Source organism: Triturus cristatus, chromosome 8 (assembly GCF_964204655.1).
Source record: "Triturus cristatus chromosome 8, aTriCri1.1, whole genome shotgun sequence".
Taxonomy (NCBI): domain Eukaryota; kingdom Metazoa; phylum Chordata; class Amphibia; order Caudata; family Salamandridae; genus Triturus; species Triturus cristatus.
This window is the reverse complement of record NC_140591.1, coordinates 103,394,920-103,422,094: the sequence shown is the minus strand read 5'-3', so window position 1 is coordinate 103,422,094 and position 27,175 is coordinate 103,394,920. Positions and strand designations below refer to the sequence as shown.

At 44.8% G+C, this 27,175-nt stretch overlaps 1 protein-coding gene across 2 annotated transcripts in view; it reads right to left on the bottom strand.

The window, feature by feature from the left end:
* Positions 1-27,175, bottom strand: part of MAEL (maelstrom spermatogenic transposon silencer) — a 1,256,240-nt gene that overhangs the window by 565,085 nt on the left and 663,980 nt on the right. Inside the window, exon 5 of one of the 2 annotated variants that reach the window (XM_085621107.1) lies at positions 12,546-12,587. The exons of the other annotated variant lie outside the window; for it this stretch is intronic. Within the exon in view, the coding sequence (XP_085477233.1) occupies positions 12,546-12,587 (42 nt within the window). The remainder of the gene's footprint in view (positions 1-12,545; positions 12,588-27,175) is intronic. 2 annotated transcript variants of the gene reach the window in all.

Genomic DNA, 27,175 nt, shown 5'->3' with positions numbered 1-27,175 from the left:
TTTGGAAGAGTGCCAAATGTCCAGTTTTTGGATCCTTGGTAAGAGTTTTTTGTAAGGGATCCGGTGTAAATAGTTCCTGTGACAATGTTTGGTCCGTCAGCGCCGAAGTCTTCGGGCCGATAAATTTTTAGGTTTGTCCGTGCCAGTTTGCTTAGCACGTGGCTTGGGAACCTCCGATTTCTGGGTCGGCGCCGAGGTGGGCTTCGGCATGGAAGTGTCGGTGCCGAGGGCCTTATGGGGTTTGGTCGGTACCGACGATGGCGTTGGTATGGAAGCGCTGGGTTTCGACCCTGAGGACTTCGCGTCTGAGCTCGGTGTCGAGGTAGAGGCCGGTTTCTTTTTCGGTGCCGAAGTGTGTTTCTCGGCACCGCTGGCAGGCTGGCTCGAGCCAGAGCCGCCGGAAGGCTTATTTGGCTCCTTCACCGGGCCCGAAGGTGGGGTGTGTGAAGCAGTGTCTCTGGTATTGCCTAGGCCCGGAGGCGAAGGCGTGACCGAAGCCTTTTTGGGTGTCGGTGCCTCTTCGGTGGGCTGCTGTCCCGGATCTTCGATGTCGTCTCCGAAGATGTCGACAGGAACGGAGGTCGAGGAGTGTGCCATGTTTCGTCTGGCTCTTCGTTCCCGAATAGTCTTTTTCGATCTGGAAGACTTACAGGCCGGACAGTCTCGAGCCTCGTGTTCAGGGGAGAGGCAGAGGTTGCACACCTCACGAAGATCGGTGTGGGGGAATTTGGACCCACATCGTGGGCACTTCTTGAATGGAGTTCTTTCCATCAACCGGGACCGGAGCTTGGGTAGGCCCAAAGGCCGACGACGACTGGAACCGAAGATTTGTCGATGAGAAGATGCGTTGATTGAGGAGATCGCGATCGAAACAATACCGCGATGTGAGGTGAGGATTCCGCTTCGATCGTTGAACTGGAAATGTTCGGAACCGGAGCGCGAAGATTACATCCGAGCCCGATGGCGGAAAAAAACAATCTGAGGATGGAGCCGAAGCCCATGCGCAATACGATCCAAAGGAGGAGTCACCGACCTCGTGACTTCCAAAGACTCTCCAAGAGGAAAAACAAATTGCAAACATCCGGACCCAACACCAGATGGCGATCTATGCAAAAGTGTGTAATCTGCAGCTCATATGACTCGAACCTATGTATTTAAGAACGACAAATTTAAAATGTAATACTACCCATTTCTATCGTAAGTAAGCTATGGTCATGGGAAGCAATAAGCAAAAAAGGAAATAGTTATTACTTCAGCTAAAAGTAGAAAACATGGTATGTTACTTACAGAAAACGAGTAGACTATGAAGCAAAGGGCTTTGATATGTCCCTGCAATGCAAAAAGTAAAAAAAAAAAAAACAATTGAAAAAGGAGATTTTAAGGTGTCACGATATGGTGAATATACCACGCATTTCTATCATATGGAACTTACTTTCAATTGAGTGGCTTGGTCGAGCTAGTCAGAGTAATCCGGTCAGGTATGCGGAAACAACCGCTGTCTGCTCCTTCCTGTTTAAAAGTGTCGAGGTCATGGAAATAAATAGTAGGAGGGAAAACTATTTCCTGCGAGAGTCTTACCTCGTAATAAAAATGGAAACAGACTAGGGTTCTTCTAATTCATATTGTCCGCCATATTTAAAAGGTGAATAGTGTAAGTGTGAAAATACGAACGAAAAGAAAAAGTAGGGCACGTGACCCAAAAAATGAAAAATAAAAGGCAAAATGTATTTTAGTATTGCGGTAACGTATCAGAATAACTTCGCATTTAAGTATCGACATATATATTTGATCTATAATACATTGTCATCTAATTTAAGTCAAAGGTCTATGTCAGTCCCACAAAAGTGGCAATCTGTTCAAATTTTGAAATGTCATTTTACATTTGAATGTTATCTAAGCTACTGTTTGTGTCCTTTTATAGTCAAACATCCTCAGTGATGAGATGAAGGACTAGAGGACAAGTTCCACACTTTGTCATTGTTAATAATTAGATCATTGTTGATTAGAGTCCTCAGTGAGAAAGAGAAATAGTGGAGAAGTGATGAAGAGATTGTCTTTACCAAAGGTGTGATTTAAAATCATGAATGAAAAGCATAACAAGTTACAACACAAATAAAGAAACTTCTGTTTATATACATGCTTACAGAAAAGTGCCTACAACTGCTATAGTTCACATTGGAGAATTTCATCCAGAACACCATCAGAGGAGTAACACTGGATATTTAGAAAAGTGTATCAAAGGCAAGTTGTGGTCATTGTTTAAACTCATGGCATTTAGTGTAGTACCAAATACATTACCATAAACATAGCATGTCTTGAGTATACAGTTAGCATGTTTTGTCTTTAGCGATGGTACACCGATAAGAGCTCCCAATGCCAACAATGTTCGTCATTAAGAAACACATGTAGTTCTTTGTCATAATTTAAACCCTGTTCAACCGCCCGAAGGCTTATAATCCATTTTCCTTCCATTTTTCTAAGAGTGGAGGTTCGATCCCCACCCCTAGGGTCATTGTAGGCCTGAGCTATTCCATGAAACCTAATGTTAGTTAGGGACGTTTTGGGATGATCTCTGTTAAAGTGAACTAGCATGGGGTAACTACGATCATTATTACGTATTGCCCTTATGTGTTCTTGAAATCTTTCTTTCAATGCTCGTATGGTGCTGCCAATATATATCAAGTTACATGAACATTTTATACAGTACACTACAGATTTGGATTCACAATTAATGAAATCCTTAATGTGGTGTGTCGTGGGGGTGTTATAACAGAATTCCTTGATACCATTGTTGGCCAATGGACACATGTTACAGTGAGAACATTTAAAAACACCTTTCAGTTTAGCAGGCAACCAAGTGATGGTGTTTGGTCTAGCTGGTAACTAACTCGAGCAGAGAATGCCCCTGAGGGTTTTACTTCTCCTGTGTACTATCCTAGGTTTCTTGGTTAGATGTTTAGTCAAGGATTCATCCAAAGTGAGAAGATGCCAGTGCTTGGATACAATTTTGTAGATGGCATTAGTTTCGACATGAAAGTCCATGATCAAACCTAGTTTGTTTTCATTCCCTTTGTACGTGTTTTTGTGTTTTTTCTTGAGAAATGTATTTCTGGGTGTCTTCATTATTCTCTTTTTGGCATGTTCTAAAATGTCTGGGGAATAACCCCTGCATGCAAAACGTTCCTTAGGATTGTTTAACTCCTGGAAAAAATGTTTTTGTCTTCCCTGCAATTCCTACGTATGCAAGTCATTTCTCCTAAAGGTATGACTTTGATTTGGGCTTTTGGGTGGGCACTAGTCGCATGTAAGACTGCGTTGCATGCGGTTTTCTTTCTAAACAGTTTGGACATGATTTTGGGGCCCTTTGTGTAGATTGTGGAGTCTAAAAACTATTTCTGTCTTGTTGAAATTGGAAGTGAATTTTAAATTGAAACAGTTGTCATTGAGATACTCTGTTAGTGCTGTAAATTCTAGCTCATTTTCAGCCCAGATGACAAAAACGTCATCAATATAACGACCCCAATACACAATGTGTGCAGTCAGGTTTGGAGGTCCATTAGTCCATAGATGTTTGCATTCGAATCTGCCCATGTAGAGATTAGCTACAGATGGAGAACATTTGGAGCCCATTGCCACACCCATTGCTTGTTGGTACCAAGTGCCTTGGTGTAGGAAAACATTGTTTTCCAAGGCCACCCATATCATGTCTATGACCATCTCTGTGTGTCCATGTGGGATTCAAGTCCCACTGGGGCATTACAAAAGGAATTGGAGGAAACAAGTGAGTAATGTCCTTAATGAAACAATTTACAATAGCGGACTTGAAAAGAGAAGGCTAGTCAGGAAACCGAAGAAAGCCCAAAATGGCTGAAAGATGGCTTTTTAGAGTCCCCAGAGCAGAGCCCTGCTGGGCCAAAGAAAGAAAGAGGAGAACCTCTGAAAGGGGGACAGAAAGGGGATCCACAACTTTTGCTGCACACCATGCCACAAACTTGTTCCATCTACAGGCGTATACCATTTTGGTGGAGGGACACCTGGCTGCCAAGAGAACGCTACAGACTTCGGGAGGAAAGTCGAAAGCTGTCAACTATCACCGCTCAATCTTCACGCATGGAGGTGCAGGATGGACAGGCTCGGGTAGAGGACCGTCCCCCTGCTGCTGCGACAAATTCCTCCCGAATGGGCAGTCTGATCAGAGAATCGATGGCCATGTGCACGAGCTTGGGATACCAGACTCTTTGTGCCCAGTCAGGGGCCACAAGAATAACTTGGGCCCAGTTGCACTTGATCTTCCTCAGCACTCTGGGTAGAAGTTGTAGAGGCAGAAAGGCATCTAGGAGACCGCAACTCCACTTGCAACGAAAAGCATCGCCTAGAGGTTGCCGCCTTGGAAATTCCTGACATTGCGCGTTCTCTTCAGTGGCAAATAGATTTAACCAAGGCGCTCCCCATTACTGAAAGAGACTTTGCACCACCTCCGAGTGAAGACACCTTTCGTGATCCATCGTGCACGGACGGCTGAGTTAGTCCGCACTGGCATTCAGAGAACCTGCCATGTGTTGAACCACCAGGGACATGCCCGGATGTTCCAGCCTCTTCTGGAGACGAAGTGCCTCTTGACATAGGGTCTATGACCCCACCCGCCCGGTTTGCTGCAGTACCACATGGCGGTGGTGTTGTCCGTGAACACCTGTACTACTCTCCCTTTCACAGAAGGAAGGAAGGAATGCCTTCAGTGCAATACAGATCGCTCGAAGCTCCAGAAGGTTGACGTGGAGCCCGTACTCCTCCGGAGACCAGAGGCCGCTGATCTCTGCCTCTCCTATGTGGCAGCCACACCCCAGAAGTGATGCATCTGTCACCACTGTGAACTCCGACTGGGGAAAGGAGAGTGACCTGCCGTTGACACAATCCAGGTTCGTCAGTCACCACTGCAATTGATGTGCAGTGCCCTCCGAGATCCAGGCACAATCGGAAAGATTACCCATATGCTGCGCCCACTGGAACTTCAGGTCCCACTGCAGTGCCCAGATATGCCACCGGGCATAGTCCCCCAGCAGAATGAAGGCAGCCATGAGGCCCAGTAGCCTCAGGGTCATTCTGACCGAAACCGGAGATAGAGGCTGAAAGATCAAAATCATAGCCCGACTATCCGGGACTCGCTGCTTGGGAGGATAGGCCCGAAACTACACTGTCTAGAGCCACTCTGATGTAAAGGAGCTTCTGAGAGGGAATCCGGTGCGACTTCGGCAAGTTGATAGTGAACCCCAGCGAATGCAGGAAGTTGGCAGTAGTCTGGAGGAAGGGGACGACAGCCTGGGGTCGAGCCTGCCTTCAACAGCCAGACATTGAAATCGGGAAAGACTGGAACCCCTGAACTCCGCAGATGAGCTGCAGGGGTGGGGAAATCGTATCGCCCGACGCCCGAAGCAAGTAGATTTTTATGATGGGCAAGAAGATTTATTGTCTATTTTGCCCGACGGACAAGTAGACATTAAATCACTAAAGATATTTGAGCTGTGGGCACTCCGGGGCTCACAGCCAATTAGAAATGCAGTCAGAAAGCTTTTGGAGGCCATTGACTGGCTGTAAGCACATGACTGGACTCTATCTAGCCAGTGATTGGCGGGGGAGTCTTGCGCTAAACGTCAGTGTTCTGGCGCGGATTCCGTCACTGGTGCAGCCCACCTGCTCTAGTAACCCAGCTGCCGAACGTGCAAGGGCAGGCCCTGAGACAGGTCACAGCGCCGAGTGGTCTTTCGCCGTGGATTGCTGCGTGGCTCGATCGCCCTGTCCCGTGGGATCCGTCCAAGGCAGGTCACTGATCTTTGGTGCGCTGCTGCGCTTTTCCTGGAGTCAGGAGCAACAAGTCGGCGTCTCACAGTATGCCTCCCCAGCAGGTGAGTCCGTCTGATAATGGGTTTTGCAGCGGTCCGAGCTTTAAGAAAATAATATTAACTGTGATTCTGCATGCAGTGGTCTGGATTCAGTGAGCGTGGGGGCAGGGTTAAATGTGTGGCATGTTAACAATTTACAATAAGGCGGGAACCTCTCCTTTTGCAATCTAGCAATGGAACCAGTATAGCGTGAAAAGACGATGAAAGGAAGTTTACAATAGAGAGACATTGACCTTTACTTTGTCTCTGCTTTTATGAACAAGGTCGCATTTGGGGGCACGGAGCAAACCATAATACTTTAAACACCTGGCAGGCTTACAGAAAATGAAGCCTTGAAAGATTATTGCGTGCGCTGTTAATAGAAACATTTTTTAAATTGTATTGTTTTCCTGCTGTTAAATAAATCAAGCTAAAGTCGAATAAACGAAACGCCACATAATGCAGAAGGCAGAAAGTATCTTCGTAATCTAGGCAATGCTATGTGTGCAGCGTATTTCACACTGTTCACTGAGATGTGGGCCTCTCTTGGCGTCTGAAACATTGCACTGTCCACATTTTTGCCCAAGATGATATCTCCTTTACCAATACCCTCCCCATAGTCTTTTTTGCCTTTTCCTTAGTCCGTTACCTCCCCCTCGGCTGGCTTCTAGTTTAATTAGTGCCCACACTTTATCTTTCAATCTTGCCAGTGCTGCAGAGGAAATGCCTCACGTCCGTGTCAATTTTTATAGGCGTAATCCTGTCAAAAAACGGGGTTTTCTCCACATTTAGGGCTCATTTCTGTTAGCCTGTACCTTTATTTGGTTGCATTTCTCGTCTCCTGTACCTACTGTAAACAGCCCTCACCATGCACAGTTCTCTAGCAGTTTGTGCTAAATTAGCAAAGCCGTTGTAATGAAGCAGTAGGGAAGGCCTAATTTATGCGGCAGGGAAGGTCTAAATTACGCAGCAGGGTTGACTAAATTATGTGGCCACAAAAAATGAGAATTATGTAGCATAATGCAGAAAATTTTAGTTAATAGTTTTACTTCATTATTTTGACATCTGTACACCTTAATACTGTATAAATGTTTTGCCTCATTACTTTAAGATTAAGACCCAAATACAGCAATAGCAATGTAAAAGAGACCCGTCACTACTTCTGATGGGCTTTTCACTGTGTGGCAGGACATGTTACCCCCTTTTTAGTAACTTGATCTGTTTGAGCTAGTATCAACATTTTTTGTTGTTAAAATATGCAGTTTAGGCAGCATGTGCTGAATTATATGGCACATTATGTGGAAAACTCCTCAGCTGTAGAATCTCATAATTAGAGTGGCTCTGTATATATTAATCACACGGGAGCTGTCACCAGTGGGGGACCATATTTCATTTGCAACGATATTAAATGGCAAAACTTGCAGAAGCGCGCTCAATATAAAGCAGAAATTATCAAAATATAAATTTGTATAAATTATGTAAATCATGTTCCAACCTCAGAATTTTATGCAGCCGCTGTAGTGATGCATTTTTGTTGCACAGTTACGTCAGCAGTAAAAACGAGCCCATACCAGATCTAAGGAAAAGTGGCTCTTCCGCCTGTGTAAATATTCGTCCTATGTAGACAAAGGTTTGTTTTTCTTTCCCTACATGATTTGCCAATGGGGTTTTTCCTATGTGCCTGTCTATGTGCCTTCTTTATGCATGTGCCCATTTTCAAATATCCAAGTTAGTATCATCCCTTGGACCCTCTTAATGCTCAGCTTCCGAAATAAAGAAACTAATTGCACAAGTTGCTGCAACATTAAAGTTTCTTTCACCAGGTTTCCCAATGATCGTATATCAGCTTCCTGCAACAGAATTAAAGGATTTCCCAGAAGATAACGCACACATTTCGGTGGACAGTGGGGAGCTGGGGACACTGGAAAGAGAGAGACAAGTGGCAGAGAACTTGGATTTTAAAGAAAAAACTGAGTACTTTACAAATCTCAGTGAGACAAACTTGCACATCTATTGCTGATCTGCACTCCTTCATGTTAGGGAAGCTTACTCTGCTGGTGCCATTACTAACCAGTACTGTGCACAAGAGAACCCTGTACTGCTACTGCCAGTGTTGCATGTGCTCTTTGTGTGGTTAAAGAATGTGGAGATGTAGCAGTGAGTGCACAATAATATAATCACACCACACCTGCCCAGGAGTGTAAAAGCAGAGATTGATTTAACTGCCCATTACTTTCTCTTGTGTATTCGTACTTCTGGATACTGCTTCAGTGAACTAAACACCTCTGCTATGTGATTTTTGCTGCCCCATGAACAGTTCATAAGCTCTGCCAAGAAGTGGTTATTCCCATCCACACATTTATCAGAGCAGGATTTGAAACTGGACAGCTATGAGTTAGGCCCTAGGACTGAGAACACCCTTTTGCCCTACAGGTTCATATTCCGGCACATTCTATGCCAAATACGCTCCAAGAAATGTAGTCAATTACCAGCCTGCACTCTGCCTTTAGGTACTATTTCTCTAAATTTGAAAATTTGTCACATGCATACTGGTTACTAATTGAGTGCAGTGCACACTGACACATCTGCACACATGCTGTACATCCAGCCCGTACAACAGTTGAATTTAAGGGTGTATGACCATGCACTGCACAATTGGACTTGCATTTGAAGTATACTTTCCACAGTATATTGCACTGATTCCCGTGCAGGTTCTCTCCGTGCAGACCCACCTCACTGATTTATGGAATAGGTTGGGCAAGCAGATATTTTCCCAGGACAAGTAGATTTGTGTAACATTTTGTCCATTGGCCAAGTAGATTTTTGTAAAATTTCCACACCCCTGTGAGCTGCAACCACCGCAATCACTTTCGTGAACACCCGAGGGGCGCTGGTAATGCCAAATGGTAGCACGGTAAACAAAGTGCTCGTGGCCTACCGTGAACTGTAGGTAACGCCGATGGGCCGGCAGGACAGGGATGTGAAAATAAGCGTCCTGCAACTTCAACGCTACCATACACTTTCCACAGTCAAGAGCAGACAGGACCCGAGCCAGTGTCAACATTTTGAACTTCTCCTTCCGGAGAGAGCGGTTGACATTTAAGATCCAAGATAGGACTCAGGCCTTTGTCCTTCTTGGGCAACAGAAAGTAGTGGGAATAACTACGACCTACTTCTAGGGCAGGAACTCACTCAATGGCTCCCTTGGCCAAGAGAGCTGTAACTTTCTTTTGGAGAAGGGCCAAGTGATCCTCCGACATACCATGAAATTGAGGTAGAACGCATGAAGGGGTAGTGTTGAAGGTGAGGGAGCAGCCCCTTCAGACTATCTGCAAAACCCACCTGTATGAGTTGATGTTGAGCCAGTGGGGGGAGGTGATGGCAAATCCTGCTGCCCACTGGCGAATGGTGGCCCTGAAATGTCGGACTAGGAAGCTGCTGCAGATGGGGCGCTGGTGGACTGGCCTGCCCGCTGGCCCCCAGACCCACGACAGTAGGTACCACGTCCCCGGACGCGCAGAGGCTGGACAGCTTACGCAGGCATGTGGATCTAGACAGAACATTGCAGGGCTCCCCTTCCGTAGCCATGAAAGGGCCAAAAAGCAGACTGCACGGGGTGAGAGGTGGAAGCGAGACCCAAGGACCTGGCCGTAGTCCTGGAGTCCTTAAAGCACTCGAGTGCGTTGGCTGCTTTGTCGCCAAGCAAGCGACAGCCATCAAAAGGCATGTCCAAAAGTGTAGCTTGGACATCACCAGGCCAGTGGACCTCAGCGTCTTAGGGCTACGGACATTAAAATCGTCCTGCCTAGCTAGTCGGCGGTGTCCAGCCCACACAGTATGTGGAACTTCGCTGCGTCTCTCCCTTCAGCCACTGCACGGGAGAGCACGGCCCAGGCCTCCTCTGGGCACTGTGGTAGCACCTGCAGGACAGTCTCCCACACAGAATGGGAGTAATGGCCCAAGAGGCATGGGTTGTTCACCGACCACAGTCCTAAGCTGGAGGAAGAAACATTTTCTCACCAAGATGGTCCAGCTTCTTGTATTCCCTACCAGGTGGTGCGGTAGAAAATGCACCCTTGGAAGTTGAAGCTTGGACCACCAAGCTCTCATAGGTTGGGTGTTGGGAGAGGCAAATGGGGTCACCCGGGGCCAGGCGATGACGTCGGGCAATCATACTATCCACAGAAACCCCTGTGGTGGGCTTGGACCAAGTGCCCAAAAGGATGCCCATGAGGGCCTCACTGAACGGCAACAGGGGTGCCAAAGAGGCTGATGCCGGTTGAGGCACCTTGGAAAGGAGGTTAGTCCCAACAACCACCGTAGGAAAGTCGCAGTTTAAGGCCTCAGCCGCCCTACGTAACACCACTGCATATGAGGCACTCTCCTCTGTAGCCACAGTAGGGGGAGAAAGCATGCCAAGGTCTGAAGAAGTGTCCAGACAACTCGCCTCATCCAACTCTTCTCTCCAGTCCGGTTCTTCCAACTGGTCTGCCAGAGAGTCCACAGACCCCTCCCAGTCCTCACCCTTCTCTGGTAGCCACTCAGGGCAATAGGGAACACCAAGGGACCGGGCGGCACCGGTCCAGATGTCGGGCGTCATCAGTCTGGCTCTGTGTCCACATTGAGGGGGTGGCCGGGGTCGACATCGGTTGGGGACACAACCGGCGGTGGAGAGGGCGGAGGTGTTGCCAATGTATTTGGTGCCGGAGGTGTCACAAGGTTGAACAGCGCCGATCCAGACCTGGATCCCTGGGGGCCCTGCGGCTCTGAAGCCGCTGGCATAGAAAGCCTAGAGCCCGCAGCAGAGTCTGCGGAGGCCCAAAGGCACGCCGGCGGAGTCAGGTAGCCCAAAACTGGATGGCTTCGTAAAAACGACAAAGTTGGGCAGGGGTCACTCCTTCTCCCGGAAAGGTGGTGGGAGGCTCAGAGTCAACCCAAAAGGCTCCGCGGGCGGAGCCGGACGACCATCGGCATTTCACGTCGAGTGGCGGTCGGGGAGAACGCGAAAAGTGACAGTGCTTTATCGCCTTCTTTTTGTGCTTCGACTTACCCGAAGACTTCGGTGAGGAGTGGTGGTGATAGCTCTGCGACAGGTCCTGCAACCTCCCTCTCGAACGGGACCACGAGCTGCGCGGAGTAGACTTCCAGGCCTCCGGAAGCTTTTGGGACTGCTCCCGCAAAGTCTTCGGGGCCATGGCACGGCAGTCTGAGCACGACTTTGGGTAGTGCTTGCGCCTCCAGACACCAGAGGCACACAAGATGGGGTCCGTCAACATCATCAGCTTGTGGCAAGGCTTGAAGCTGGTCCACCGAGATGTTATACCTGTGCACCAGGAATCGTGACGACTCGAAAAGATGCTGACAAAAAGTCGCAAATAGAGTAAAAAAGTGACTCTAGGTACCGCTCTCTCCGGATCTGTGCTGGCTGGCACAGAAAAAGAAAGGACTGATGTCAGCACGCAGGGGCGGTGTCTAAGTAGATACTGTGGCATCATTCAGGCGACTACGACACCAACGACGAACGCTAAGTTGACCAATGCCACCCAATGATGCACAGGGGTACTGCATAAGAAATTTTTTCCAGATCCAGTCTGAAGGCCTGGGGCTAATTCTAAGGTTAGGAATCCATAATGAATAGTTTCTTTCAGATACTTAATTTAGCAGAAAAACAAAATTGTAAACCGCACAGAGCTGGATTAATTTCCATTGTGCATATATTACATACATATACATGTGATATAGGCGAGGATAGTGCAGACACTGCTCAAATGGTGATTGGATTTACAATGTATACTGCATAAGACATTATAGAACTTCCAATGGTCGGATTAATTAGTATAGACAGAAAAACTGAGGGAAGTTCAAGCAGATTCACAATCCATTCTTGTTAGTTGTAAATGCCAACCAATTGGGAGGGTTTGTCGATGTTTTGACTCCAAATTCTTTAAACGGTCTCCCTTAGGAAGTTGTCAGACTACCACACCACCTTCATGTGGGTGTACGTTATAGCACATTTGTATGTCTCCATTTAATGGCTCCAAGAGTCCATTATGTAAACAAACTCTGTCCAAGTTGCAGACTTAGCCAATTGCAGCTCGTAATTACGAAAATGTCAATACTCAAGTGAGAGAAAACTATGCTCCCGGCTTCACCTTGACTAGTATTCTACGACCACTTACTGCAAGCTGACATCTTTATGCATCCTTTCATACACCTATTCTGATTCCAGGGATTCATCACAAGCCTGCCTGCATTTACGTTAGGTGTATGGGGAAATGTGACCCAAGAACAAAAGAAAGGAACCAGACTGGCAATGAAAGCATGGAACTAATGCACAGACACCAAAATGGCAGAGAGTTTAGTGGCCGGTATCCTGAGCCAAGACAATAGAACGACGGAAGAGAAGTACTCGGATCAATTGAAGTTATAGATTGTAGTTTATGAAAGTACCCAATCATGTTGTAATAAAGCAAAATTAGTATGAAGGCTTGATAGGACAGAGAAAAGAGTGGGGGGTGTTTGGCATCATATAGGACACAGTTAAAATTTTAAATAACTGCAGAATAAAAAACTGTATTTCTGAAATCTTTGCCCGCTGTAAAATGTAATCTCATAAGCTAAAAGTAAAGGATTAAAAACCAAGCCAGAGCTCCACTTTTAGGTACTCACTTGCAGCTTGACAATGAAAGCGGAACCCACGAGGAATTGCTCCTGCAAGAAAAGTTAAAACAATCTATTAATCTCACTGGATAATGCACCAGTTTGCATTTTCCACTAAGCATCGCCTATGCAGTTAAAGCAATTTACCTATAAATGCAAATGTAAAAATTAGAAAAGGTCAGATTTTTTTAATGCACAAATATAAAGCAGGTGGTTTAAGTAGCATGAAAAATTAAATGTTATCTTTGTGTAACTCTGCTTTGCCATAGATGGCACTTCTCTCCATTGTTGAATTGGATATTGAGCTACTTTGCCCATCATTATATTTTACCAATCTTAAAAGGTTCTAATATCAAAAGGGTCTAATTTATAACCCCACCCTAACATGACATCAGTACAATTATGAAGTGTACCAGCAGATATTCCATCTAGGATTCTATTTCACAAGAGCATTACAAAAATGTAAACAACCTATTTAATGGGAAATTGCAAGTAGGGCCATACTAACTTTCCAAACGTACTCTAGCTTGGATGTATTCTAGTCTACATAGTCTCATCATTCCTCTTCGGAAAATTAAGAGGTCCTAGACTCAGTTTTCCTAGTGAGCCCACACACAAAGGGTGATCTTGAACCTCTTGTCCTGATAACTGGATGATCATTTTCTTAGTGAACAACTAACAAAACCTGTGGCCAACTAAAAAAGAATAGATCTTATTAAATTTCCTGGACTGGCTTTATACAATCTCTCTGATCAATCCTCATGATGACAATCTCTCCAGCTCCAAACAGAATATCGGACTGAGGTTCTGGATCACCTACCCATTCTTACAACCAAATGGATACCATAGAACGGCCCTGACCTTTTGCGCCATCGTTTTCAAAAGATCTTTGGGAAAAAAAAAAGAATTCTTACGAACACTGGCAAGCGAATGGAAACAACCCACCCCCCATACCTCCTCACCTTCTGCCCTGGAAACCCTGGTCTGATACTGCCAAAACAGTCCATAAGTCTATTTAAAGTGATGAATAATACTCCTCCGTCCTTGATTAAAAAGATATCTTCATTGAACTTTCACTACCTCACTTCGGTAACAAATGAAGATGAACTATGAAACAATCAAATTCAAAGCATTTCATTGACCTCATCCCAGGGAACAATAGATAAATGTCTGACCTTCCATCTCTTGATCTGTTGGACTAATAGTGAACCTCTTTACAAGGAGTGTTTTCCAACTGAGCAGAGGGTGTCTAAAAACTGGACTAGTCAGTCTTATACTGAAGAAACTGTTGACATTGACCCATATCTCAATTTTTTTTGATGATTTTCAGTCACGCTTCAAAGACATCTGTAATATAAAAACTACCTTGTTCAAGTAGTAGATGATGCGATCTTCACAATGGCAACTGCTGCCTTTTAGTCTGTCAAAATCTTTCAGTGGTACACTATCCAGTAAATCAATCCCTACTTATGAGCACAATGGCATTGAAGGCATGGTCCTCAAATGTTTTGCCTTTTGCTGGACCAAACTACAACAGACAATTCCTTTGCCAGATCAGCGCCTCTACTATTTTCACTCAATATATAACCCCTTGGTGTCCTCCTCAGGAATCCTATATTATCAAATATGGCTGATACAGGACTAACTTAAGATTACCACTATCACATATGTCCTATGTATTGGCAAAACTCTAGAAAAAGCTCAAGACAGGATGACTTCACATCACTTGAAACCAATCCCATAAAAAGTGAGTCTCTCCTCATCGTACCTCACACTCTACCTTTTCAGTCGGATTGTTGCTTGCTGCTGGACTCCTATTGGTGCATTGAACTGTAAACTCACAATCATCAATGGTGCTAAAGGAAGACCTTCCTTACCACCGGAAACTGTGTTTCTGGTAAATATTCCATCTGCATGCAGATTCCTCGCCTTGAGAATTCTCCCAAGTAGACCGAGTAGTGCAGACCGCTTTCCTCCATAGCCCTATCCCAATGGGAGGGGGCAGGCCAGTGAGCAATCTGCAGGCACATACAGATACAGTAGCATTTCCTTCCGATGGATACTTTTACTTGCAGATTCCTCACCTTGTGAATAGGTTCTAAGTTATAGGCAACTCTGGGAAGGAAGGCCTCAATTGATGGTTATACTAGGGAGTGCTGCAGCATAGATAAGGCAAAATGTGTCATCCCTCATCTCTGACGCCAAATAACAGTATCTGGCAAAGGTATGGCCGAGTGGCCACTCTGCAGATTACACCAAAATGAAATCCCCGAACCAGAGCAGATGTTGACTTTGCTCTAGCTGAGAGTGCCCCACGGCCCTCCTGTGCATCTTTCTGAGCCACAGCAGATTTTAATGCACAAAATAATCCATCAAGATAAAGGGTCTCCAACATTTTCTGTACTGAGAACTACTTATGTTCAATGAAACTCATTGAGAGCTACTAATATTACTGTTCTATAATCTCAATTTTGTTATATGTAAATTATGTAAATTATTCAACCAAGCAAAAGCTTTCTAATTTAATAAGCTGAAGTGCACACAGGTGAGCTACTCAGAGGTAGCTTGAGACCTACAGTAGCTCACGAGCTACTGATTGGAGACCCCTGATCTAGATACAGTCCTTTTCTGCTGCACAGTTTTTTCTTTTCTCGTCTCTACATAATCTACGAAGAGCTGATTATCCTCATGGAAGTCATTTGAGCAGTCAATGTAAAAACTCATTGTGCTTTTCGAATAAAGTCTTTGCAGCTTCTCTTCTTGGTAGGGTGGAGATAGTAAAACGAAAGCATGACTGACTGACTGACTGACTGACCCAGATGGAAAGGGTAAGCCACCTTTGAAGGAAGTAACGCGCTATGAGCCACCCGGGTTACCAGTAGACCTTACTTACCAAATGAAGTCGGAGAGACAGTGGGGAATACACCAATAACTGTTTATTCATATACAATCAGAGCGGCGCCCCGTCTGCACAGTCTCTGGGAGTGGTACAGAGGGAACTGAGGATCAGCAAGCATAGAGATACATTATGTACATTTCATGATTAGTTAAGTTAACATGCCCATAGTGGAATTTTCCAGGCAGATGCAGTTGGACAAAAAAAAAAAAAAAAAAAACTGCAGCTGTCGAGACCCAGCACAGTCCAAGGCTGTTGCACCCGGTACTGCGATAAGGCTACCAGACAAGTGGGAAAGGACCTCTAGCTAGTGGGAAAACAATGCGCTGGCATGAACAGTTCTTCATTGCAGAAACAAAACTCAGCAAAGGGCATTTCAAAGAAATAGCAAAGATTACAAGAAGGCAACACAACACGAGTCTCCCCCCCCCCCCCCCTACACTCTCGTCCCTCCACGCTTTGCAATCACCAACGAAGATAGAAAACACCAAATAGGGGGAGGTATAGCAATCATCCACAGAGACAATATCTCCGTGACGGAAAAAGACTCAACTACAACTCCTTTGAATGCCTCACCATCAACATCAACACTAGCAACAACAAAACACTAACCTGCCACCTTATCTACCACCCCCCAGGCAACTCCTCCACATTCACCGAACACCTGTCTGACCTGATTGCTCACTGCTCCCTCTGAGATGCGAATAACCTAATTCTGGGCAACCTCAACCTACACTGGAATGAACACCACAACCTGCTAATCCAGAACCTGAATGAGCTGTTACACAACAACCTTATCCAACTCTGCACAGAGGAAACCCACAATAAAGGAGCAATACTTAATGCCATTATCGCCAAACGCGACACAGTCATGCTAAATCACACCCTGCCCATAGATTGTCAGATCATCCTCTTCAAACCTCACCCAACCAATCACGCTCCAACCTCTCACCAAAGACCACTCCGAATGGACCAGAAACCTCTCAGATCAACATGACTGACCTGGAGGAAAGGGTTGACTCCCTCCTCACTACTTCCACGAATGATCTATCCACTACAGAACTCACTGCCCATTACAACACTAGACCAAGTGGCCCCCCTGAAACTAAAAAAACAGGAACATTCCATCTAGATCCTGGTTCAACACAGACATTAACAATGAACGGAGACAACTTCGAGCTACAGAAAGACTTGAGAAGCAACCCCTCCACTAACCTACTCGAACAACTCAAAGCAGCTTGAAGGAAGTACAAAAAACATCTGCAGCGAAACATCCGCCTTTTTCTGCCCCGCCCTGGACAACGCAAAGAACATACCCAACAAACTGTTTAAAATCATCAAGCAACAAACCTCCAGGCCCCCCCCCCCCCGAATCCTCTATGCAGGCCTCCAAGGAATTGTGTGAAAACTTTGCCAACTTCTTCGCATAAAAAAATTCCAAGATTGAGCTCTCTAGACATCAACACCAACCCCGCCTGCAAAAGCCTGCCTCCAGCAACAATTGAAAGCACATGCTTGCACCCCATGGAAACTTGGAAGTCCTTCAACCCCATCCCGGAAGCTGAGATCCTGAAGCTTATCTCCACATCCAAACCTGCCTCCCACGTCCTCGACCCTCTACCCACCGAACTGACCATAAAACAAACTCTATAGCCCCGTTCTGGTGCAGGATCCTTAATAGCTCCCTGAGCACCGGAACATACCAGACTGCCTCAAAGTCAGCCAAATCACACCACTACTAGAAAAAACAGGCCTTGACGCCAAGGACCTGAATACCTTCAGACCCATCTCCAATCTCCCCCTCTTATCCAAAATCCTCGAAAAATGTGTCCTGTCACAATTGACTCAACACATGGACAAAATCAACCTTCTAGATCCCCACCAATCGGGGTTCAGAAAAGGATATACTACCGAGACCGCGATCCTCAACATCACAGACTACATACATAAATCCCTTCATTCCGACCAATGCTGCCTACTCATTCTCCTGGACCTATCGGCAGCCTTTGACACAGTCGATCAACTACTCATCAAGGCTCTACAAGAAAGGGTAGGTGCCGAGGAGGTGGTCTTACACTGGTTCTCCTCCTTACTACACAACCGCTCGCAAAGGATAAAATCTCTTCCTCCGACCTACACCCTGTCAGCAAGGGAGTACCAGAAGGTTCAGTGCTCTCACCACAACTATTCAACATATACATGGAACCCCTCTCCACCATACTTAAAAACGCTAACATCCCCTTCAACCTTTATGCTGATGACACCCAGATCTATCTAGAACTCTCCTCCTTAGATAACATCAAACTAAATAACACTCTAAAAGAAATCTAACCCTGGCTGTCTCTAAATCACCCACAACTTAATCAAGAAAAACACGAAGATCCTCCGCCTCTCCAACAAAGAAGAACCCTCAAATTGCAGAATGGCTAAATGCTTTGGACGCCCTCAACGGTAATCTCACTCTGGCAAACTCTGTAAAATCACTAGGAATCACACTCGACACAAAATTCAACATGGCCAATCACATTAAAAACTCTGCAGAGTGCCTTCCTCAATCTGAAGCTACTTAATAAAATTAAACCATTCATCCCTACCAAAGATCTGAAACAAGCCACCTAATCACTGGTACTATCCAGACTTTACTATGGGAACGCAACCCTCACTGGTACAGCAAAATCCCACAGATTCCCTAAAAACTACCCTCAATGCAGTAGCCAGAATGGTAACTGGAATCAGGAATTACGATCACATTTCACCAGCACTTCGAGAACTAAAATGGCTCCCAGTCGAACAGCGTGCTAGTTTCAGAACTGCCTGCCTCACACACAAAGCCCTACACAAAGGAAAACTGGAGTATATTGCCGCCAAACTCAAGAGGACTGGTCAGACTAGAAACCTTAGGAGCTCCAACTCCCTACTTCTCATCCCTATGAAAACACGCAAACAAAAAACCGCTGCAAGGTCCTACGCCGGAAACACGCCCAAAATCTGGAACTCTATCCCAGCAGATATCAGAACTATTTCGTCCTTCACAAAATTAAAAAAACACCTTAAAGTACTCTTCCTCAACCGCTCCCTCCCGAATGGATATCCGCCGCTGTAACGCAAGCTCCGACTCCGTTGCTCTCTGACTTTGTATTTACAACGACCTACCTCAGTTCAACCCAAGACAGTGTGCATTGTGCAATCATCGAGGTTACCTCAGGACTCACGTACTACCTCAACATTGCACAGACCTCTTGGACTTTCCGAACCTCTGTGCTGAACACTGTTCAATTTTTCGCTGGAAAAATAAAAATAGTTGTAAAGCACTCAATACCCCCAGGTCCAGCCAGCGCTATATAAAACTCAATAAATAAAAACAAATAAAAATACATTCATTTCGATTGTCTTTAAAATGGCATCTAAACATTAAATGGTGCAGCGAGTGCTAATTTATACAGGGCAGCGCGTAAGCATTAAAGAGCGCAATCTAACACACCCTCCTTTTAGCATGAGCTAAAAATATTTTCAAATGTGTAAAAATAGAGCAGTCAGCATCATCCTCACACTATCAATACGTCAGCATTTGATAGAGCATCAAAATTCAGAAACAATCAAGATAAAATTATGGGCACTCCTTACAATCAACATTAGGAAACGGTACAGCAAGAAGGGAAGAATCCTCAAATATTCCCTCGTCAATATTCATCAGATCATCAATATCAACTTGAATCATCATGGCGGCATTTGTAACATGGGCTAATTTCTCTTTTTGCACGAAAATAGTAGCACAATAAGAACAAAATGGACATTTTATGAGGACAAAACAGTACTAATACCACAATAAAGTAAATCAGTTGTTGAAATATCCAACTCCAACTGCCAAAAAAAGACCAATTCCAATTCCCACTCTTCATCCCCTGCACATTGTCGATACTATCCATAATATGTTGCGTTACATTTTTCTCCAAATTCTTTATACCGACCACTGTGCAAACACCACCATTCTTTGTCAAGACAAAATCCACTGCATATAAAACAAGTTCCTTACCTATACACTGTGGTTCTCCAATATTGACATCTTTTTTAGATTCACATGCATGAATCTTCCCTGTTGTCATGCTGGGAGCCCCCCGGTAACAGTAGAAATAGTACTGAAAAAAATTACATAGAGCTACATAGAGACAATTCAATGGAGCACTCCATCAACCTCATTTTATAAAATCCAAAGTTTAGCCAATCACAGCAGAGACTTCAGAGAACCCTCTCCGCAGAGCCACCACACCTCAGATTTTGAGCAAAAGTGTGTGTGTGTGTACATATATATATATATATTCACTGAAAAAACCATAGGTTTCAGGGGTGTTATAGTTAGCTGAACTTTTCACCTGTACAAAACCATTGAAATTCCCCCGTTATAGTTAGTTCAGCTAACTATAACTCGCGCGCCCGCAAAGCACTGCTGATGACGTCACATATTACATCACTCATGACATGGTCGGTGACATCACTCATGACATCACTGATGACATCTCAAATGACATCACTCATGACATCATCCAGTGAATGTGTGTTTTTCTGAAAATTAAATATGTTATATATGTATATCTCAAGGTCGATGGAAGAATAAATGGGTATATAAGTGTCTAAATGGATGATTTGTTTTTGAAAAATTGATTGTGTAACTGACTGATTAAGTGTATCATAGTGAATACATGGCTTAGTGAGTAATGTTTTAATATGTAAATATCTGTATCAGTCTCTCACTTTGTGTATAAGTGGCTGCATGGGTTGGTGAGTAGCTACATGGGTGTCTATATAGGTTATTAGTTGGTTTTTTGAGTATCAGTCTGAGTGTCTGCATGGTTCGGTGGGGGGTATTACGTAGTGCATAGGTGCATGAATGAGTGACTCACTGTTTATATGTGTTGAAGACAGCATGTGTGCAGGACTGTATGGGTGGATGAGTGTGTGTATGGGTGTGTTAGTGAGTAAATGACTGTCTCAATAGTATCTTTATGAGTAACTACATATGTTTTAAACTAGTATATGTGACTATTGGTGTATATAAGTGAGTATATGTGAGAGTGAGAGATTGAAAGAGTTCCTGTATGAATAAGTATGTGTTTCTATAAGTGATTGTTTAAAAGACTAAGTATGTGTAAGTTTCCGTAGAAGTAAGTGTGGTGGTGTGTGTATAACTGTATATGCAAGTAAATGTATGTTTGATTCTTTATTAGCATGAGTGACTATGTGTGAGTAACTCTATGGATGAATGGCATTGTGTAACAGGATGTATAGGTGTATGAGTACATCTGATGAGTGAGTACATGTATGAGTGACTGTATAGGACTGTTGGTGAATGAGTGGATGTGTATGTGGATCTTAGAATTACTGAAGAGGTTGTTGTAACTGGTATTGGTATGTCCATTGTTTTGAAAATTTTAGTCTCTATTTTTGAATGTTTGTATCAAAGGTTATATTAGGATGAGAGGAGGTCTGCCACTCTATCACAAGGATGATGTCATCAGTGATGTCATTTGAGATGTCATCAGTGATGTCATGAGTGATGTCACTGACCATGTCATGAGTGATGTAATATGTGACGTCATCAGCAGTGCATTGCGGGCGCGCGAGTTATAGTTAGCTGAACTAACTAAAACGGGGGAATTTCAATGGTTTTGTACAAGTGAAAAGTCCAGCTAACTATAACACCCCTGAAACCTATGGTTTTTTCAGTGAATTTCTGAGGTTTTTTAAATGCTAATTCCTAACTATAACGTGCCTGAAACCTATGGTTTTTTCTGTGAATTTCAAAGGTTTTTTTAAATGCTAATTTCTAACTATGCCTACAGAGATAGGACATGTGAAGAAAGAAGAAAAAATGCACAGAAAGAAAAAAAAGAAGTGGAGAAAGAAGCAACAGAAGTCCTCAAAGACGAAGAAAAGTGCAGGAAGAAGGATAACGTGCAGAAAGAACAAAAAGAAGAGCAGAAAGAATCCTTGTTGCAAAATCATCCTGTACCATCAACTTTTTCAGACTGATACTGGTGGTAACGGAGTCTGACTAACCAGTCCTAGAGCCAGTGCTATGTTAAAAGACACTTAGAATACAGTGAAAACACCTACATACACTAGGGAACATTATGTGTTGGGGTCCCCCTGTGATTAGCATGACCTCCTCTGTAAGCCCCTAGTATATAATAGGGCAGGGGGATTAAAACTACCTGTTAAAACAGGCCACAGGGCGTTTTTGCACACGTTAACTCAGGCCCCGTCCCCTCCCTTCACCACTGTGTAAACACGCCCTGTGTCCGTTTTTAGTTGGGAGATTAAGTTCATTTGAATCCTGAGGGTCCCTAGGGTCCAACTAGCCCACTAGGTACCTCCAGTAAGTGCCACAGAGATGCGTTGCAGAGAGGCGTAAAAAGTGGCACAGCCTGGACCACCTCTCTGCAAGCAGCTCAGTGGCGCTTACTGGAAGCACTTGGTGGGCTAGTTAGCCCCCTGGGGCCCTCAGTATTGAAGGGAAATTATATCCCCAATTTAAAACGTGCCATAGTGCGTGTTTGCACACGTCACCTCAGGCCCCGTCCCCTGCCTTCACCACTGTGTAAACGCGCCCTGTGGCTGTTCTAAGTTGAGAGATTAAGTCCCCTTGAATCCTAAGGGTCGCTAGGGTCAAACTAGACCACTAGGTACCTCCAGTAAGCGCCACAGAGCTGCGTTGCAGAGCGGTGTAAAAAGGGGCTTGGCCTCAGAACACCTGTCTGCAGCGCAGCTCCCTGGGGCATACTGGAGTTGCCTGTTGGGCTAGTTGGCCCTCAGGGACCCTCAGTATTGAAGAGGAATTAATTCCCCAACTTACAACTCGCCAGGGGGCGCGTTTGCAGAGTGCTGCAAGGAGGGGGCGTGGCCTCCGGCACGATGCCAGTCTTTTATTTATTTTAATTTTTTAAGAAGGGGGGCTGTGTGGTTCCCCTTCGTATTCTAATTTATTGGCCCTGATGACCCCATCCCCCAGGGCCTGTCTCCTAATTATATTTTTTTACCCCAATCCCCAGGGCCGGCTACTGTTTTTTATTATTTTTAAAAAATGTATATTTATAGACACACCTAGGACATGCTGGACAAACCGTACGTACCTATCACCATGACGATTTGAGTGATATTCATTAAAAGGCGACTATGCATACAATGAATCCACGTGGAATGTATTTACACCACTAGTGAAGCTCTGACATGTCTGATGCCCTACCGTGCCTAATCCCGGTAGACACCCTTGTCGTTTATTTATACAAACATGGGTAGCTATTAACGGGCACATTTAATACACATGCACACCAAGCCATTCAAAGGGGATTCGACAAAAATTCGACCAAAACTATGTAAGAAACCCCCCTCACGGTTAATAAAACACACATCCACTGCCGGATGTGTAATACTTTTTATTTTACTCTCTGGAAAGGGGACGAACATCACTTGAGAGTCACAGCGCGCTCCTGGCAGAGCCCAATGCTGTGTTACACCCACCATTGCCTGCAGAGTGCCACACACCTCTGTGTTGTATTCCACCAGCTAGTGCATATGCTATGACACTCTAGCCCATGTGCACTGTAACACCACCCCGTGAATATGTCATGCCACACTTGTCTTCGCACGGGTTATATTGCCCCATCTAACGTGCCTTCCTCGATGCCTATGTTATAACGCACAGTGCTATGCCATACATATTACAATCTGAGATCCATATCTTTGTCACAGTGCATATGCAACGTTACACTCCCCAGCACATATTTTATATTACAACTTTAGAGACTAGTTAGCTTACACAACACTGCCCTGTGCATATTACACTCCAAGGCGCACATCGCATAGCACGCGCTAGTGCCTGTGCTATCTCGCGCTCTCCAATGAATCTGTCATTGCGCACAATGTATTGCATATTATATTTCACGCCCGGTTCATCTTAGATCACACTTTTTGGTGCATAGTTTATACCGTACACTATATCTAGTTTTCATTTTCAATCATGCTCTCAGGACTATGTTCTATATAACACTGTGTTCACCTACCCTTTTCACGGGCATTACATTTTGCGATAGGGGGTGGAGGGTCAGGGGGGTGTTTCTGCCAAGTGAGACCGGAGTCACAGTCACAAACGTCCTCTTCTTCCTGAATAAAAGTGAGATTATGCTGCATACTTGTTTATATTTTAAGTAGTTCGCACAGACACACGTTTTAAAAACAATAAAGTTCCTAATACCCGCCTTCTCTGAACAGTCAGCTTGCTGCCCCATCCCCCTCCACCCTATCCTCTGTTGTGTGAATCCATGGACTAGCCTCCTCCCTCCTGCCATGCATGGTCTGATGTGCTGCCACTGCCCTCAATTTAGTATGATGTACCAGTCCCCTCCTCCTGCCCTCCATTGCCCAATTCTATGCCCCATCATTGACCTCCTGCTTAAACTCTGTGCTTAGCTTGCTGCCCCTATTCTCCTTCCCTCTGCCCTCCGATGTCTTTGTGCATGCCCCTGCTCCATCCTTTTTGCCCACCATGTTCCATGGACCTGCCACTCCTATCTACTCTGAGTGTTCTGTTGAGCTGCTACTCCCCTCCCACCTGCCTAGCATTGTCAGATGACTGTAACCTGTCCCTGCCACCTCCACCCTGCCTGTCCACATGCCATGCCCCTATCCTCTTCCTCCTGTCCTACATGGTCCATTGTACTGCCACACCCTTCTGCCCTCCCTGGTCTGTTGTGCTGCAACTGCTCCTCCTGCCTGTCCTGTGCGGTCTGTTGTGAGGCCCCTTCCTCTGAACTTTGTCTGTGCACAGGTCCTGACCCTCCCTTCTATCCTCCATCGTCCTTTGTGCATGCCCCTGCACCCTCCTTCTTGCCCATCATAGCCATTGTGCTGCCACTAACCCTCCCACTTGACATGCATGGTCTTCTGTGCTGCCATGGCCCCTCCCACCTTCCCTGTGTGGTCAGTTAGCTGCCCCTGACCCCCTGCCACCTTCCCTCCATGGTCTGTGTGTATGCCATCACAGTCTCACTGTTGCTCTTCATGGTGTGTCTTGCTTCTAGTGCCCATCCTGCCTGACCTCCATGGCTATCTTGCGGATCCTGCCCTGCCCCCTTGCCCCCAGCCCTCTGTTTACATGTGCAGACCCCTACTCCCTCCCTCCTGGCTTGTCTGTTCCATTGTAATGCCCCTGATCCGTCCCTCCTGCCCTTTATGGTCTGTTATGCTGCAGCTTTCTCTCCTGTCTGTCCATTATGGTCAGCTAGCTACCATTGCCTCTTGCCCCTCTGTTCTCTGTTGTCCATGTGCATGGTCCTGTCCCCTCCCTCTTGCTTTCTATGGACTGTTGTGCTGCACTCCCGTCCCGCATGCCCTGTGTGGTGTATTGTGCTGCTGCAAACCCTGATGCCTGCCCTGCAGGGTCAGTTTGGTGCACCTCTCCATGTCCCTCCTGTCCTCTGTTATCCATGTCCCTACCCCATTTCCTTCCATGATCCAATGTACCATACTTGCGAACATTTTGAACTTGGTAAGAGGGAGATTTTGAAAAAAAACTGGGGTATTGAGTTTCCCCTTTGAGTTACATTGAAAAAGAGGAGATTGTAGACAGGAGACAGATCAAATAAAGCCCATTTGAGCTTAAAAACATTGGACGTTTCCTGGCTGAATCGGGTCTGTTGGCATGTATGGTTGTACTATCATTGCCTCTTCCTTCTGCCCACAATGGTCTATTACATTGCCACAGCCTCTCTTGCAAGTCCTGTATTGTTCGTTTGTTGCCCCTGCCCCCCCTTTCCACTGCCCTCCATAGTCTGTTGTGCTGCCACGGCCCTTCCTGCCTGCTCAGTGTGGTTAAATTGTTGCCTTTGCACCCTCTTACCTGCCTTCAATTTTCAGAGTCCGTGCCCCTGGCCTCTGCCTCTCAACAGTATCCTAATGAACAACTAGATTGCTAACATTCTATATTTATTACAAAAGTGTGGAACGCCTAACGCATCTTGATGTAATCAAAACTAATACCTAGAGTATTTCCTTTAGAAATTAGATATATGAGAGGGTCTTATTGGCATCAAAATTATGGTTAGTGCTCTGAAAGACTAAAATAAGTACATATTTTCTGAGTTTTCAAATAGCAACAAAGAACTTTTAAATTATTTGTTACCTTTATGTTTTTTTATCCAGTTGACCACTTGATTAAATGTTGCACTTAGGGGAGAGGATGTGGTGTTACTTCCAGAACTGCAGACTTTGCAACTGGGGAACCAGGTTGGAGTTTCTGCTTCAGCTCGACATTCTGTGATTCTGGTCAAATCACTTAATCTCCCCATGTCTACAACCAAAATGAATTTGTTCTTGTGTGATGTAACCAATGCTCATGTAAAGCACTCCAATACCTGACAAGTCTGCACTATATAACACTGCAAAAACACAAAATAATACGTGTTTTGCACACTTCTGTCATTGGGCTATATTTGGGCTACATCTGGGTGATTTTGGGCTACATTTGGGCTCTTTTGTCTCCGGTGGCCATCTTGGGAGATTTATTTGTTATGAAGTTTCCTAATTTCCTCATGTACTGCAGTCTCCTCAGTAGGAAATGCTTTCAGTTTTTTACTTTGATTCCATCATGAAGGTATTCAGATATGTCACACATTTGCCAAAAATTCTGAAAGTTAGCACTCTAGTTGCTCATTAGATCACTGTAGTGAAACTACTGTTCACCATGAAGTCTGCTCCTGGTATTAAAAGTGCATGTTTCAGTCTGCATGTCAGAATTTTTTTAATGAAATAGAAGAGGATTTGAGAAGTCACTCACAATGTGCCCTCATTTTCTTTCTTCAGCTTTAATCATAATTTCTATGGCAAAATGAACCCCCTCATTGTGTTCCTTTTTAAATTAAATGTTTTAAGTGTTACCAGTTTATTCCAATCAAGATGGCTTCAGGTGTGCTATACTTTTGTCATAATGAAGACAGTAAGCGCTCTAGTTGTTTTTAAGAACACTGGGACATTCTGTCATTGGGCTATACTTGGGCTACATCTGGGTGATATTTGGGCTACATTTGGGCTCTTTTGTCTCTGGTGGCCATCTTGGGAGACTTATTTGTTATGAAGTTTCCTAATTTCCTCATTTACTGCAGTCTCCTCAGTAGGAAATACTTTTAGCTTTTTACTTTGATTTCATCAAGAAGGCATTCAGATGTGTCACACATTTGCCATAAATTCAGAATGTTAGCACTTTTTTTGCTCATTAGATCACTGTAGTAAAGCTACTGCTCACCAGGGAAAACTGCTGCTGGTATTGAAAGAGCATGTTTCAGTCTGCATGTCAGAATTTAATGAAATAAAAGAGGATTTCAGAAGTCAAAATGTGCCTTAGTTTTTCTTTCTGCAGCACTAATCATACTTGTTATGGAAAAATGAACCCCCTCATTTTGTTCCTTTTTAAATTAAATGTTTTAAGAGTTACCACTTTAATCCAAGCAAGATGGCTTCAGGTGTGCCATACGTTTATCATAAGTAGGACTGTTAGCGCTCTAGTTGTTCTTTGGAACACTCTGGGAAGCTGCAGTAGAACACAAAGGAATCAACTGACAGTCTCTGCCCTTGTTGGATGTACATGTTTTACTGAGAATGTCAGACTTCATTCTCACATGACTGAGAAAGATAATGTGAATTTACAGAAAATAAGCTCTCAGTTTAGCTTATAGATCACCTTCCAAACCTCTGT